Below are 16,857 nucleotides of genomic sequence, written 5' to 3'. Positions count from 1 at the left end.
TAAACTAAAACATATTGAAAAATTGTAAAAAATTTTCATTTTGAAGGCGTTGAGACAATGAAAAAAAGAATTTGGTTGTAAAGGGGGACCTTGGCTAAAAAGGAACACGTCGGGCTGATCTTGCATTTAGAGTTGTTGGTATGGTATATTAAATTACTAAAATCCCTAAATTTTTCTTTGCCGCCAAAGTCCAATGGGCGGTCCGACTTAGTGATTAGTGACAGCATTCCCTTATAAGGGTGCGTTCACACATGCATGTTTTGCTGCAGATCTTCTGCAGAAGATTCTGTGCTGCAGATTTTCTAATGGTAAGGGCGAATTCACCCAATTTCTGAGCGGAGACACTCAGAACATGCTGACGCTAGGATTGCTCCGAGATGCGCCGTCTCATAGACTGCAATGCATGTCATGTCAATTCTTTCTGTGGAGGCTGGAACCGGAAATTTTGCCGTGTGCATGATGCAGCAGAATCCCATTGAAAACAATGGGACTCTGCTGCACGGAATTTCCAAGCTGAATTTTTCCACCGTATTCCGCTTGGGAATTCAGCTGTGTGAACAAGGCCTAATTGTGCATATAGAGATGGGTGTCCATCACTAAATAGGATATAAATAGGACATCTAGGCACAGAATTAGATGGGATTTATAGGAGTGAAATGCAAAATATTGTGAATCTTTTCCCACCAACAGCTTCACATGAGGTGTTCCTTTAAAGGGGTGCTCCAGGATTTTTATTCTTTATCCTGTGAGTCTATGATGGCAAGTTATAATACTGTATAATACGCTTCTATCACCTCCGTTCACCGATTTGTCCTGTTTTTCATGCATAGGACCCATACCTGGAAGTGCTTTATTTTGCTGTTGTCTCTGACCTTTCCCAGCATTCCATGCAGTTAGAGACAATGGGGGAGATTTATCAAAACCTGTACAAAGGAAAATTTGACCAGTTGCCCATAGCAACCAATCAGATTGCTTCTTTCATTTTTCAAAGGCCTTTTTGAAAATGAAAGAAGCGATCTGATTGGATGCTATGTGCAACAAATCAACTTTTCCTCCTCACAGGTTTTGATAAATTTCCCAAAATATGTACTTAGTAAGGCTTCTTTCACACTGCTGTTAAGTCCTGGCAGTACAGCGGCCATTGAAAAATGAGGAGAGAATAGCAGGAAAAAAATGAGTGCATGTGCCGAGGCATAATATACAGGGAGGCATATAGATAGCTGTATAACATTGTGAGCCATAAAAACAATTCTGAAGTCTCTGCTTTTTTTTTTTTTTTTTACAGAGCGACCGACTCCTTATAAAAGGAGGTAAAATCGTCAATGATGACCAGTCATTCCACGCTGACATCTACATGGAGGATGGGCTTATTAAGTAAGTATAATGGTAATGACATCTCTTTGGGTCAGCCTATCATCCCTATCATGTGTGTGGTGTCCGACGGGGTAATGTTTGTATTAAACTCTTCGTGACACCAGGGCGTGGTTGACCTATACACCACCCGAGGTAGACCAGCTTCACCTGTGCCAGGCACGGGGCAAATAATCAATCCGGCACAAGGTTATGGTTAACTGGTATGCTTTACTGAGGTAGACAGGGTGTTAAAGTCCATACAACTCAGATAGAGGCACTAAGGAGATGCAGGATGAACTTAGGGAAGCTTATTGGCTTGCTGGGACTTGTAGTTGCAATTGTATTGACTGATGCAGCCATGCTGGAATTTAGTAATTGACTGACTACTTGGACTGAACTTCTTCAGCAGAATCCCGAATTGGCTTAGTTCCTACCGTCAAGCTTTGACTTTCACCGACAGTGCAGGAGTTGACTTGAAGTAGAAGCGTGGTTGCTGGACTAGGCCGCCTCCACTGACTCCTCAGACTTGTCTTCACTGTACCTCAGCGAGGTAGAGCTCAAGAGAGCGAGCTGAACCCTGACCTCACTATATAAGGGGGACAGTTTAGAGAGATCCCATTGGGAAGATAAGTCACCTGTTCACCTTGCATACTCCCCTTGACAACAAAGGTGCCTTAGCAACATAGATTTAAGGTAACAGTGCATATAAAATACATTTATATTAAAGGAAATCTGTAGTGCTCTGAACTTTATCCCCTATCTGAAGGATAGGGGCTAAGTTTTAGATCGCTGGAGGTCCGTGCGGTGGGGGCCCCTGCGATCTCCTGTACGGGGGCACGGCAATGTACAGGAAAGGGATTCATGGAGGGGCGTGCCGGCTGTCGCCTCATGCGGGGACGGAACGCCCCCTTTCCTGTACATTGCCGCGGCCCCATACAGAGATCGCGGTGGGCCCTAGCGTTCTGACCCCCCGCGATCTAAAACGTATCCCCTATCCTTTGAATAGGGGATAAAGTTCAGAGTACTACAGATCTCCTTTAACTCTTGTATAACAATACATCATTTAGTGCAATAAAGAGAGTTCTGCAGTTGATAAAGGCTATCATTAGCCATAACGCGTATTGCTTGCTTGTTATGCAGTATTAAATGCAAATAAAAAAAAACTTTTGGATGAATATTTAGAATATTTAGATTGACCCAATCCGATCAATGTTCACCCGAGCTACAGTGCCGATCACTTACTTCAACACTAAATGCATATGGATGGCTTTTTCTCCTGATGATCTATGGAATGGGTGGTAGGGGAACCATCAGTGTAATGAGCATGGTACATAGACAGAAGAGTGGCTGTCTGACAGCTATAGCGCTTTCTTATCTCAACAAAGTGGATGCCGGTTGGGGTGGAGCAGCGACCATACACATTAGTCTGTTGACAGATATCAGTTGGTTGACATAAAAAAAAATACTGCACATAAATAAATCCTAAATTTTTTCAGCCTATTCATAACTTGACATTTTGTCAGGATGAGTCTATCTAGTGGTATGTAAAATGTTTGGATTCCTAATCTACATGAGCTCTGATGTCTGGTGCCATATACAATTTATATTATTAGGATGTCCCCTAAATTCAAATACAGCTGGTAGCACACCATATAGTCTCCTGGTGTAGATGCAGCCATAGATAGTGTTCCTGACCCACTGACATCTAATTCTCAGATTTTTTTTTGTGTTTCTCTTATAGGCAGATTGGTGAAAATCTCATTGTGCCTGGTGGTGTGAAGACCATTGAGGCTCATGGAAGGATGGTTATACCAGGGGGCATTGATGTCCACACCTGCTTCCAGAAACCATGCCATGGGATGGTGTCCGCTGATGACTTCTTCCAGGGAACCAAAGCAGCTTTGGCCGGCGGCACCACCATGATCAGTGAGTGGGAATTGTTTTTGATTTGTCTGATCCCTTAACCAGGACAATACTGATCCACATGCTGGTAGGCAGAGGGCTAATAAGATCTGCAGCCATGCAGTGTCCATATTAGAACTTAGTCAGATGTCAGAGTTTAACGTCATTTCAATGTAAGCTTGAGACAATTTACTTACCTGACACCTTCTTTTGATACACAACATATACAGTGTTTGATTTGCTAAAAGATAAGGTCCTCCTATCTAAATGTATTTACAGACAGTTCGGGAGACCTTTACTATTAGTAAAGCTCTTCCCATTTTTAGTCAGCTGAGTTTACTAAGAGGCGCACATCAGGAGCTGACGTATATTTCTGCGACTTTGTGTCGCAAGTCGCATGTGAGGAGGGTGTGCCACCGGCCGAGTCCGCTTCCAGCCTCCTAAATCAATTATTTATGCCCCCTTGGAACAGGCATTCTTTTTCCAATTGTCACTAATTTTTCAGCATAAATGGTGACTTTGCTCCAAGAAAATGTGTGCGCAAATGAGCGACATTTGGGCACCTGCGCCGCTGGCATGGCTTAAAGAATGTTCCCCTTAATCTCTTGATAAAAGGAGAAAGTTCATAAAGTATGAAAAGGATGACAATTTTACATCAGCAAGTATGTGTTTACTGCTCAGTGTCAGCAGTCGTATTAGATACAATGTATCTGAGCAGTGAAGAGAGTCAGAAATAGGTCAGAAATCGAAGGTTAGCACATACATTGTATATAATACCGCTGCTGACACAAGGAACACATTTTTGCTGCAGTGATATTGGCCTTCCCTTCATATAGGAGATTAGGACCCAGATTTAATTTGCCTGAAATCAAAACTGGCTGGTTTTGCCCATAGCAACCAATGGTAAAATTATTCCTGAGCTGTCATTGGTTGCTATGGGCAAAATTAGATATGGGCCACAGTGTCTACGAATACATTTATTTAGGGGGCCAGACCCCATCTGCTAGCCATTCAGGGACGGCATATGCTGCAAATGTAATTTATAACAAGCCTTGGTGACTTATCCGTTCTCCGAGTCACATGTAGGGTAGGAGAGTCAGAGTCAAGTATCTGTGTCAGGGGTCAATGTCAGAAACTCAGGGGTCAGAGTGGGGAGTCCGAGTCTGGAGTCAAAGTCAGGTATCAGAGTAAGAGTCCGAGTCAGGAGTCATAATCAAGAGCCGAATTCAAGAGCCAAATTCAAGAGTTGATTATCAGTGTCAGACACTCGGGTCAGAGTCAGGAGAAGGGAGTCAGAGTCAAGTATGAATGTAGGAGTCAGAATCGGGTATCAGGTCAGAGACCCCCCCCCCCCCCGGCCTACGATGGCCCCGACATACGATCATTTCAACATACGATGGCCTCTCAGAGGCCATCGTATGTTGAAAGCAGCATCAACATACGATGCTTTTGTATGTCAGGGCCATCGCATAAACGGCTATCCGGCAGCACAGACTGCTTCAGCTGCCACCGGATAGCCGTTTACGGTGCCCTGTGTTGTCTGCCGACGATCACTTACCTGTCCTCGGGGCTCTGGCGCATCCTCTTTGGGATCCCCTGCATTGTCGGTGCTCTCCATCGTCATCATCACGTCGCTGCGCGCGCCGTCCCGCCGCCGTCATCCAATAGGAGCGGCGTGCGTAGCAACGTGATGGCGGTGACATAGAGCGGCGAGGAAGCCGGGAAGCAGAGGCCTTGCCGGAGCGTCGGGGACACTCCGGGGATGCGGCGACAGCGATGGAAGGCAAATTCCAGGGCAGCAGTGACGAGCGGTGACGGTCTGAAGCGGCGGGGAAACGTGAGTACAACTTCCTATACCAGTGGTCTACAATCTGCGGACCTCCAGATGTTGCAAAACTACAACTCCCAGCATGCCCGGACAGCCGTTGGCTGTCCGGGCATGCTGGGTGTTGTAGTTTTGCAACATCTGGAGGTCCGCAGGTTGTAGACCACTGTCCTATACTTTACATTGCACGGATCCCTTAACATACGATGGTTTCAACAAACGATGGTCCATGTTGAGGGACCACTGTATCGGGTTCAGTAGTCAAAATCCGGTGTTTGAGAAAGGAGTCATGTATCCAAATAAGGTGTCAGGGTTAGTAAATTCTAAAACTTACATGGAAATAACGTTTGACTCTGACATCTATGTCCTAATATGGACACTTTACACCTGAACGTTAGATAGTTGGCCAATCCTGCTGAGGTTTGCAGGTCCATCCATTTTTTCTCTAAGGTGTACGGACACATCCAGGCTTTTAAGGGGTTTTCTGGTGAAAACTTTTATTAAACTAAATAAACTTTTATTAAACCAAAGTCATAATCGATCAGGGTCTCAGGGATCTGTATATATATACAACAGGATAAAGCTCGATGCAGTTGCATTATTCCTCGGCTCAGTGCTCCGCTCTCTGCGCTGCCGTCATGTTGCAGATGACTGGTTGCATTGACTATAGTAGAGCACCTCTTTTGCCGGGCATTTCACCTGGCTATATTTACAGATCAGTCGGGGTCTCAGCACAGAGACCCTGATCGATCAAAACTTTTTAACATGCATGACATGTCAAAAGCTTTATTTAGTAACAGTAATAATGCTTTAATTGTTCGCAATGTTGAAAGCTCATCCGGACCACATCCTGCTCACAGAACTCATAAGTAGACAACTGTGCCCCTATGTGAGCTTGACTGGTTTCCAGCCTCTGACTATAAATAAGAATGTTTCCATTCACTAATAGCAAGCAGAGATTTGAAAGTTAACTTGTTTTGGAAAATTTGAAATAGGCCAAAACTTATCTTGACTGTGGCTACTACCACCTTTATACCTGGAGGTGCAGAAGACCATATAGAGGTCCTGTGAATCTCCTCCTACCGTAGGTTGTGGTAGTATTTTGCTCTTTAGGGTTTGCAGTATCTATGACTGTTTGCTAACCATTTCTTTTCTCTCTGTCCCCTGACTATAGTTGACCATGTGGTGCCGGAGCCCGGGACGAGCCTGATCAGTGCTTTTGAGCAGTGGCGAGAATGGGCGGACAGCAAAATCTGTTGTGACTACTCCTTACACATGGACATCACTGAGTGGCACAAGGGTGTCCAGGAGGAGATGGAGGCTCTGGTGAAAGATCATGGTAAGTTCTTACATGTGCACAATGCTGTGATCAGGCTGTATAGGCCACAAGATACATTTGTCTCAACATCTACTTTATTTTAAAGGAAATCTGTCATCAGTACAGACAGGTAGTGCAGCTGACACTAATGATAACCATACTTACCTGGTCCCATTCTGTGCTCTGGTTCTCCTGCCATCTTCCACCATTTTTTTTGTTCCGGAGCCGACTTGGAGCATGGGCCCCAGCTAAGAAGCCGTGACATCACTAATCTCCGACGGCCCTGTAACGAAAACAACTGAGGAAGATAGAGGGAGAATCACAGCACGGAACAGGATCAGGTAAGTATGGTTATCATCAGTGTCAGCTGCACTTCCTTTCTGTACCGACAGGCTAGTGCAGGTGACACTGATGACAGATTTCCTTTAAGTATTTCTGATAATATTGTATGGGTAATGCTAGAGATTAAATTAATATAGGGCACAGTTAGGGTTGGAATACTATAGGGACACTACTATGAAAGCACAGAAAGTGATGGGACTACTATATGGGCACAGCTGCAGTAGATGGTGCTACTCTAAGGACACTAATGGGAGTGATGTTACTCTATGCCAGTGGTCTCCAAACTGTGGCCCTCCAGATGTTGCAAAACTACTGAGAGTTGTAGGTCGCAACATCTGCAGGGCCACCATTTTGAGACCACTACTCTATGCTCTTTACTGTAAGCTAAAAGCTATTAATGTCACTAGTGTTTTATAAGGCCATTGATTTGGATTTAGGCTATTGGTGATAGTATAATATGAATGTTTCATGGTATGGGGCTGCACAAGACTGCTCTAAGGGCACTTCTGGGGTGGGGCTGCTGTACGACCACTGTCAGGCTGTGTTTACACGGCAGAATGTCCGTGCGGAATTCCGCATGGATATTCTGCACAGACGTTCTGCAGCAGCAGAGTCCCATTGATTTCAATGGGATTCTGCTGTTCTGTTCGCATGGCAGAATTTCCGCTGCAGATCCTGTTTCTGGCGGATTCCGCTTGGGAATGCATTGCTGTCTATGAGACGACGCATTTCTGAGCGGTCCTATCGCCTGCAGTACTCCGCTATCTGTGGAATATTTGCACGAAAATTTTCCATACAGACACTCCACCGTGTGAACATAGCCGTAGGGTATTCTAATGATGGGAATTCTGTATGGACATTACTGCCGCTTGCTCTGTGTTATGGGCACTACTGATGGTCCGGCTGCCTTGTGGGTGATGTCGGTGATAAGATTACGGATTAGTTCTGGTGATGGGGTTACTAAATGGGAACTGCTGTCGGTGAGGGTATTTTATAGGCATTGCCATAAAGGCACAGCTGGAAAATAACCCCTTAATGACCACCAAATATCTTTTTCACGTAAACCGTTCAGGGAACTTCCTTTTATGAAGGCACTTCATAATGGGGACACAGGGCAATGATTGGGGACACATAAAGTTGGGTATTGATCCTAGTGCTTTACCCCTAAGGCAGTGTTTCCCAACCAGCGTGCCTCCCGCTGTTGCAAAACTACAACTCCCAGCATGCCCGGACAGCCAAAGGCTGTCCGGGCATGCTGGGAGTTGTAGTTTTGCAACATCTGGAGGTCCGCAGGTTGTAGACCACTGGTATAGGAAGTTGTACTCACGTTTCCCCGCCGCTTCAACAGCTGAAGGCACCCTCATTGGGAAACTCTGCCATAAGATAGTTGACAGTGGGCGCCCTCTGTCAGCCCATCAGCACCCTGCATCAGGATGGTGGGCACCAGTGCTTTCGTAGAGCAGCCAGAGGTTTACTATCTCACCGTCCTTTAAATAAACCTTGGACATGTCATAGAGACGTGAAAAGTTTGGGTGTGAACGAGCAGGGAGAAGTGCTCAGCGTTCGGGCATGACTACTATATGATAGGTTGTAAATGTGTTGACACTGTGCAGGGGCTCACATCTTGCCATGACCAGATTTTGTCAGGGAGCACCCTATAATAATAATTCTTTATTTATATAGTGCACACATATTCCTCTGCGCTGTACACTCAAATTGGTTCTCTATCCCCATTGGGGCTCACAATCTAACTTCACATATCAATATGTTTTTGGAGTGTGGAAAGAAACCCACACAAACATTGAGAGAACAGACAAGCCTATTGCAGATGTTGTCTTTGGTGGGATTGGAACCAACAATGCTAAGCATAAGAAGCTCCACTTATGCTCATGGCTTGTATTTGCAAGCAACTCTGCTCCTTTGAAATAAATGGGCTAGAGCTTGCAATACCACACACAACCTGTGGACAGGTGTGGCGCTATTTTTTTTTGTAAGAAAGCATTTATATTTTTCGAATCCTCCTTCATTCATATACCGCTGACATCTCCATGTCACATGACACCATATCATTGCTGCTACCAAAAATATTTCAGCTGGTATATGTACTTAGGTAAACTATTTCCAGTGCTTTGCCTGTTATAGCATCGCCCATACGGCCTTTTGGCTAAGATCTGGTGTAGTATCTGTTCTTATCAGACAGTCCACTGGTAGGAATGGATGGCTACATGGAGGAGCATGTGTACCGGGGCGTATCGGGGATGGTGCCACATAACCAGCTCAACGGCTGCCCTGATGTGACCGGTTTCCTCCGGGTCTTGCCATGAGGTTGGGAGGGTCTAGAGCCGAGGTACTTTTCCTTGGGGAGTGGTGACCCTGAGGTACTGAAACTCACTGGGTGTTATAGCTCACTGAGTGAATGCACTGCACCACACACTCTTCACCTTTGGCTCTCACTAGAGATGAGCGAACTTACAGTAAATTCGATTCGTCACGAACTTCTCTGCTCGGCAGTTGATGACTTTTCCTGCATAAATTAGTTCAGCTTTTCGGTGCTCCGGTGGGCTGGAAAAGGTGGATACAGTCCTAGGAAAGAGTCTCCTAAGACTGTATCCACCTTTTCCAGCCCACGGGAGCACCTGAAAGCTGAACTAATTTATGCAGGAAAAGTGAGCAACCGCCGAGCCGAGAAGTTCGTGACGAATCGAATTTACTGTAAGTTCGCTCATCTCTAGCTCTCACCCTTGGTATCCCGGCCTTCTTGCTAGGATCAGGGAATTTTTTTATAGATCAGGCCGGATGACCGGGCAGTATATCTGCACTCATCCACTTATTTATTTCCTTTTTTCGTTTGTGACTTTTACATGTTTACATTTTTACTTGGTTTGCCACTTTTACATGTTTGTTTTTTGTACACAGGATTTGTCAGGGTGTGGTAGCCCTTCTGGGTGTCCCTCCTGGCGGTCTCGGGGAGGTGTGTGTGGCCATCAGGTTCCTCACCTCCCTGCAACCCCTGGGCGTCTTGGCTGTGGCCGAGATGCCACCAGTACACAATTGCTTATCTTTATTGTTTATCTCACCAAAATAAAGTGATTTAAAATTACTGGTCTGTTCCCACTGTATTTGCTTTCTTGCTTAAGGTGCACTAAAATGCTACCTGGTCATAGGTAAATAGCTGTGGCTGCAGTCTACGCGCTATACTGATTTAGGGAATTAGACCATTACGGTATTAAAACCTAACACCATGCCCCCCTTAACATGTTTCACCACTAGATGTGGCTTTGTCAAGAGGTAAGGGGCTTCACAAAGCCACGTCTAGTGGTGAAACATGTTGAGGGGGGCATGGTGTTAGGTTTTTATAATGGTCTCATTCCCTGAATCAGTATAGCGTGTGGACTGACGCCACAGCTATTTACCTATGAACAGTGCACCTTAAGCAAGAAAGCAAATACAGCGGGAACAGACCAGCAATTTGAACTCACTTTATTTTGGTGTGATAAACAATAAAGATAAGCAATTGTAAATAGGTATATGGGAAATCTAGGGCTTTATTGGATCACCTAAGGTAATCTATTGGAAACAAATTAATTAAACCCTCCATATACTGGTCTTATAGAGTTTTCCACCAGTATACGGCTCCTTGGCTGATACCTTGATTAACGCCTAGGTTGAAGCCAGGGGCATTTGTGGCCCCTTAGTAGCTTAGGCATTGAACCTGGATCCTTGCAGGTACCTTTTGGCCCGGAGGTGAAGGGTAGGTTTGTTGGGGGGCCTCTCTTCTGTTGGAGAAGGGCTTAGTGATAGACTGCATCCTTTGTGCGCATTTTTTTAGTGTGACATGTTTTCACTTTTTCTTGCACTTTGGATGATAGAGAGCACATTCCTCGGCTCTAAAAAACAAACAAAAAAAAAAAAAGATCACCGATGAGGCCTCTGTAGTATATTGTTATAATATAATGCTGCATCTTTCTCCAGGGGTGAACTCGTTCCTGGTATACCTGGCTTACAAGGATCAGTATCAGCTCACAGACTCCCAGGTAATGTGACCTCTATTCCTGTCCTGTAGTAGCAGCTTGGGGGGGGGGGGGGAGGCACGAGTTTTATTTTGTGCTGCATGGCGCGCGGTCTGTCAGCTTTCTGTGTCTGGGTGTGGAATAAGAATGAACTGGCTCCTGCCAAGTGCTGGCCACCTTACAGGCGAAGCACATATTCAGCATTCCTATGACACAGCCTGCATGCCGACCTCTGCGCCTCTTCCCTGACTTGTTTGTGGAATCTTTTTACTGCTTTTATCACTGCCGTTTAATTGGCATTCATTATAGGGGTCATAGGAGATTAAAATGTAAACATTGTTTTCCAGAAATAGCGCCACCCTTGTTCATGGACTGTGTCTGATATTGCAGCTCTCTGGGATGGTGCTAAACTGGAATACCAGACATGGCTCATAATGGATCCTTTTTACTAAACTCTTCCAACCCTTAACCCCTTCCAGACCCATGATAGACATGTAAGTCATGGGACGTGCTCTGGTGAATGGAGCGGGTTTGGAAGTCAGGTCCGCACCGTAACCGGTAGTCCATCATTTAACTGTTTAAATGCTGCAATGTATAATTAAATGCAGGTCATCCTTGGTTTGAAGTGGCCCCATCTCTGCCCTTGACCCCCTCCCCTTGATGTAATCACAGGGTGCCGATGGGTTGCTGGGGAAGCTCCAGGCCTTGCCTTGGCCAACTGAGTTGCAATACCACAAACAACCTTAGGTCTAAATCTAGACAACCCCTTTGAAGCCTACCCTTTGGCAGGCTTTAGCAATAGAGCTCCAGTTACATAGATCACTGTAATGTAATAGCATTGAAATCCAACACACCTGATTCTTTTCTCCCCCATCAGGAGGCCCCCATACAAATTAGAAGGTTGATTGTTGAAATCAACAAGTTCAGTTTATACATGTGTAATTGTATGATGACTTAAAGAGGTTTTCTAGGGATACAAAAACAGCTGATTTCTTCCAAAAACGCCACCCTTGTTCTCAGTTTGTGTGTGGTATTGCAGTTTGGTTCTGTTGAAGTAAGCTGTAATTCCATAAACATCCTGAGAGGGCTGGTGCTGTTTCTGGAAGAAAGCAGCTCTGATTTTCTATTCCTGGATAACCACTTTAAAGGCCCTTTCACACGGTAGAAAATTCCGTCATTCTGTGGCCAGTAGGCGGCAGCAGAATAAACTGGCGCTAGGACCGTTCGAAAAGGAGCCATAGACGACAACGCGTTTCCGAGCAGATTCAGCTGAAATAATGAACATATTCATTCTTTCTGCAAAGTCTGTAATTGTAATTTCCATGGCAAATGTTTCAACCGCAGAAATTCTGCCGTGTGCATGGTGCAGCAGAATTCTATTGAAAATAATGGGAGTCTGCTGCATCAGAATTTCCTAACGTAATTTTTCCACTGGATGCCGTGTGAAAGGAACCCATGGCCATGTTCACACGATGGGATTTCCAAGGGATTTCCAAGGGATCTCCGTTCCAAAATTCTGTTGCAGCAGAGTCCCATTGTTTTTAATGGGATTCTGCTGCACACATTTTGCTGTGTGAAAATGGCCTCAGACTCCAAGTTTTAATTATCAGCCTGGGTGTAGCCAGGGATAGGCCTTATTTGTTTATATGACATATTGCACTGCAGTATATTATGTTTTGATGTATTATATAATATTATTTTATCATGCGCTATGCTATGTTGCTTTGTAGTAAAGTTTATTGGTCTATGATTTAACTTGGTCTATGTTTTTTTTTTTTTTTTTAATGTTTATAAGCTACATCTTTTACAGTAACATCTAGAACACCTATAATATTTTATAATACTATTCATGTTCTAGCAATTTTAATTTTTTTTACCAGATTTTTGTTTTTTCATCTTTAGATCTACGAGGTGTTCAGTGTGATCCGGGATATTGGTGCCATTGGACAAGTACATGCTGAGAACGGTGATGTCATAGCTGAGGTAAGATGTCTTCTCTATTTGAACAGTGAGAGAAAAAAAAAAAAAAAACATTTAAAATAAGTTATGAATTGATAAGTGTCTCATAGTGGGGGTCCGACCGCTGGGAACCCCCGTAATCTCCTGCCTGGCGCCCTGGCACTCCTCATGCACAGAGCAGTGGTCGACGTGCAGAAATAAAATTCTTATGTTTTTCCAGCTTTTCCTTAAAGATGCATGGAGGAGGCGTGTGGACCACGGGCAGAGCTGGGGCATGGGGCAGAAGATCACGGGGGTGTTTCCTTTTAACCTCTTGGGGATATCGGGCATGCATGTACGCCCTAGTCGCTCATGTTGTACAAAAACGCTTCATACCTGTTGGGTTCCGGATGCTAACAGCAACCAGGACTCACAGTTAATGTCGGACATCACCGATTAACCCTTTAGATGCCACGATCAAAGTTGATTGGAGGATCTAAATGCGGAAATTTAGCGAGTTGTTAGGGACCACAGCAACAAAATCACGAGGTCCTGATCAGCTAAGAAGACACTGATAGGCCCTATCTTACTCCCTTACTGCAGAAAGCCATGGCAGCCTTTATTAATGGAGCGCTGATAACACTGATCAATGCTGTGCTATATGGCATAGCATTGTTCTGTGTTTGCAATCTATAGATTACATGTAATGATTCCCTTTGGGGACTAAAAAATAGTAAATAAAAGAATAGAAAAGGGTTAATAAATGTGAATAAGCCCTTTTCTAATAAAAGTTGAAATCACCCTTACTTTTCCCATTTTGTATATAAAATAATATAAACAAAGATAAACATAAGCATATGTGGTATCGCCGCGTGCGTAAATGTCCGAACTATTAAAATATAATGTTAATTAAACCGCACAATCAATGGGGTATACGTAAAAATAATACCAAAGTCCAGAATTGCATATTTTTGGTCACTTCATATACCATAAAAAAATTTATGAAAAGCGATCAAAAAGGTCCTATCATAACAAAAATTGTACCAATAAAAACTACAGATCACGGTGCAAAAAATGAGCCCTCACACATCCCTGTATACGTAAAAATAAAAGTGTTATAAGGGTCAGGAGAGAACAATTTTATGCTTACTAATTTTCATACAAAAAGTTGTACTTTTTTTGAAAGTAGTAAAATAAAATAATACCCATATAAAGTTGCTATCGTTTTAATCCTATTGACCTAAAGAATTTAGATAATGTTTAATTTTAGTATTTTTTTTTTTAAAGTTTGCAAAATGGTCGTTTTTTTCTTTTCAATTTTGCCCCACAAATAATTTTTTTTGCCTTCACTGTACATTTAATGGCAAAATGAGTGATTTCATTGCAAAATAAAATTGGTTGCGCAAACAACAAGCCCCTATATTTGTCTGTAGGTGGAAAATTTAAAGCTTTATGGTTATTGAAAGGCAAGGAGGAAAAAAACTAAAGTTCAAAAATTTTAAATAAAAACAAATGTGCTTTAGAGGGGTTAAAGGGGTACTCCGCCCCTAGACATCTTATCCCCTATCCAAAGGATAGGGGATAAGATGTAAAATTGCCACGGTCCCGCTGCTGGGGAGCTCCGGGTTCCCCGCTGCGGCACTGCGCTATCATTACAGCACAGAGCGAGTTCGCTCTGTGCGTAATGACGGGCGATACAGGGGACGGAGCAACGTGACGTCATGGCTCCGCCCCTCGTGACATCCCGTCCCGTCCCCTTAATGCAGGTCTATGGCAGGGGGCGTGACGACCTGCGCCCCCTGCCATAGACTTGAATTGAAAGGGGCGGGCCGTGACATCATGAGGGGCGGAGCCGTGACGTAACGATGCTCCGGCCCCTGTATTGCGCGTCATTACGTGCAGAGCGAACTCGCTCTGTGCTGTAATGATAGCGCAGTGCCGCAGCGGGGATCCCGGGGGCTCCCCAGCAGCAGGACCGCGGTGATCTGACATCTTATCCCCTATCCTTTGGATAGGGGATAAGATGTCTAGGGGCGGAGTACCCCTTTAAGGGGTAACAACTTTTGAGATTTTTTCTTTTTTATTGTACATTGTGTTAGAATATTTTTGCATATGAGAAAGGAGAAAAATACACACCAGTGGGTAGATTTAATGTGTTATTCCAGTGTTTCCCAATCAGAGTGACTCCAGCTGTTGCAAAACTATAACTCCCAGCATGCCCGGACAGCCTTTGGCTGTCCGGGCATGCTGGGAGTTGTAGTTTTGGCAACAGCGGGAGGCACCCTGGTTGGGAAACACTGCATAATCTATTTAAATGAGCCCAAATTGTAGGACATGTACAATGTGTCATGGTCTGTGTACTGGATCTTACAGACCAATGATCCATGGGGAAAAAGTTATGCAAACTTGCTCTCTTCTAAAGATATGAGAACCGTCTTGTGGTTTAGTTGATTTCCCCAGTCATGTTTCAAGGCTCTTTTTTAGGTCAAACATTGACTCTAGGTGGCACTAGAGTGCCAGTATTATAGAATTAATTGGATTTGACTGCTCTGCTATGTCTGTATTAATTTTGCATTGTGAGTGTATTATGTGGTTAAAAATGTAATTTATCTATATTCCAGGAACAACTGAGGGTCTTAGAACAAGGAATCACTGGCCCTGAGGGACACGTCTTGAGCAGACCAGAAGAAGTGAGTTTATTTATTAAATTTTTTTCTTTTTTGTAGCTATCATTGCCTTGTATGTGTTGACATATGGTATCCATCCAGTTATTTCTATAGCTTTGACCCTGAAGAGTGAATGGAATGTTTTATTATTTATATTTAAATTTTTTTTATTAACATTTATTTCTAAGAACTCTTGCAGTCGTCCTTGTTCATCCCTTAAAGGAGTACTGCAACCAAAATTAACTTATCCCCTCCCCTATTCACAGGACCAATGTGACCCCCCTCGATCTCTGGTACAGGACCTCATTTTGCTCAGTGAGGAGTGCACATCGTCTAATGCTTGACGGCACGCGCTCCATTAATTTCTATGGGAGTGCCGATGATGCCCGAGTGCTAGACTTTGGTCTCTTAAAAGCTCCCATAGAAATCAATGGAGCGAGTGCCATCTACCGCACGTGCTCATCGCTCAGAGCCTGGTCCCATTCTGGAGATCGCGGGGGGGTCCCAGCGGTCGGACCCCCGCGATCAGCTACTTATTCCCTATCTTGTGGATAGAGGATAAGTTAGTTTTGACTGTAGTACCCCTTTAAAAGGGTTGACTCTGTACAATAACACTTTCCTGTATACTCGATATAGTAGTTTTGATATCATATCAGAAGATAAGAATTCATATCAGAAGATAAGACAGATAAGACACCTTCATGTTCATGAATTTTCTTATGGATTTTAAAGCATCAGGGGCTGTATATGACCATTAAAATAACTGATAAAAATGCATGTGATGCTTTTTTTAATAATAGTAGTTATGTATGGAAATGGTCTCTGTATATGTGATAATTATAATCTCTGTACAGGTGGAGGCAGAAGCTGTCAATCGTTCCATTACTATCGCCAATCAGACCAATTGTCCTCTCTATGTCACCAAAGTGATGGGCAAAAGCTCTGCCGAAGTGATCGCACAGTCTAGGAAAAAAGGTGCGTGTATTAGGAAGCATCTTCAACATTCTTTAAAGGCATTGTCTGGTTTTGAACAACCCCTGTCACCATGCGGGATCATTAATGTTATATTTTAATGGCTCAGGCAATTCCACACACAGTGAAAAATATATGTTTATTTTATTATTATTATAATTATTAGTATTATTAATATATATATATATTTTTTTTTTTTGGGGGGGGGGGGGTTATTACATTTTTTTAAGGTGGGCCTTTTTTTTATATTTTTAAAAACATTCTTTTATTATTTTATTTACACTTTTTAAGTCCCATAGGGGGTCTATTGTATACCATCATTAGATGACTAAAACTGAATAATGCTATGCAATTGTATATTATTGCCCAGTGTAACTGGCAATCTGCTAGTAAAGTCTGCCTGAGACAGACTCTATTAGGAGATCACCCTGGAGTCAGCAAGGAGGTATTCAGTGGGACTTTATCTAGGATGTCATTCAGGTTCTTAAGTGCCGCGATCACTATTGATCAGGGCACTTTAGGGGTTAATGG

General features: G+C 43.6%; 1 protein-coding gene across 2 annotated transcripts in view; it reads left to right on the top strand.

The window, feature by feature from the left end:
• DPYSL2 (dihydropyrimidinase like 2) overlaps positions 1 to 16,857 on the top strand; it is a 127,340-nt gene that overhangs the window by 101,226 nt on the left and 9,257 nt on the right. For both annotated transcript variants that reach the window (XM_056571131.1, XM_056571133.1), the window contains exons 2-8: positions 1,286 to 1,374; positions 3,095 to 3,279; positions 6,255 to 6,419; positions 10,713 to 10,774; positions 12,653 to 12,733; positions 15,310 to 15,378; positions 16,209 to 16,329. In XM_056571131.1, the coding sequence (XP_056427106.1) occupies positions 1,286 to 1,374; positions 3,095 to 3,279; positions 6,255 to 6,419; positions 10,713 to 10,774; positions 12,653 to 12,733; positions 15,310 to 15,378; positions 16,209 to 16,329 (772 nt within the window). The remainder of the gene's footprint in view (positions 1 to 1,285; positions 1,375 to 3,094; positions 3,280 to 6,254; positions 6,420 to 10,712; positions 10,775 to 12,652; positions 12,734 to 15,309; positions 15,379 to 16,208; positions 16,330 to 16,857) is intronic.

The sequence above is a fragment of the Hyla sarda genome, chromosome 4 (assembly GCF_029499605.1).
Source record: "Hyla sarda isolate aHylSar1 chromosome 4, aHylSar1.hap1, whole genome shotgun sequence".
Classification (NCBI taxonomy): Eukaryota; Metazoa; Chordata; class Amphibia; order Anura; family Hylidae; genus Hyla; species Hyla sarda.
The sequence above is the reverse complement of the archived record's forward strand: the minus strand, read 5'-3'. Positions and strand labels throughout refer to the sequence as shown.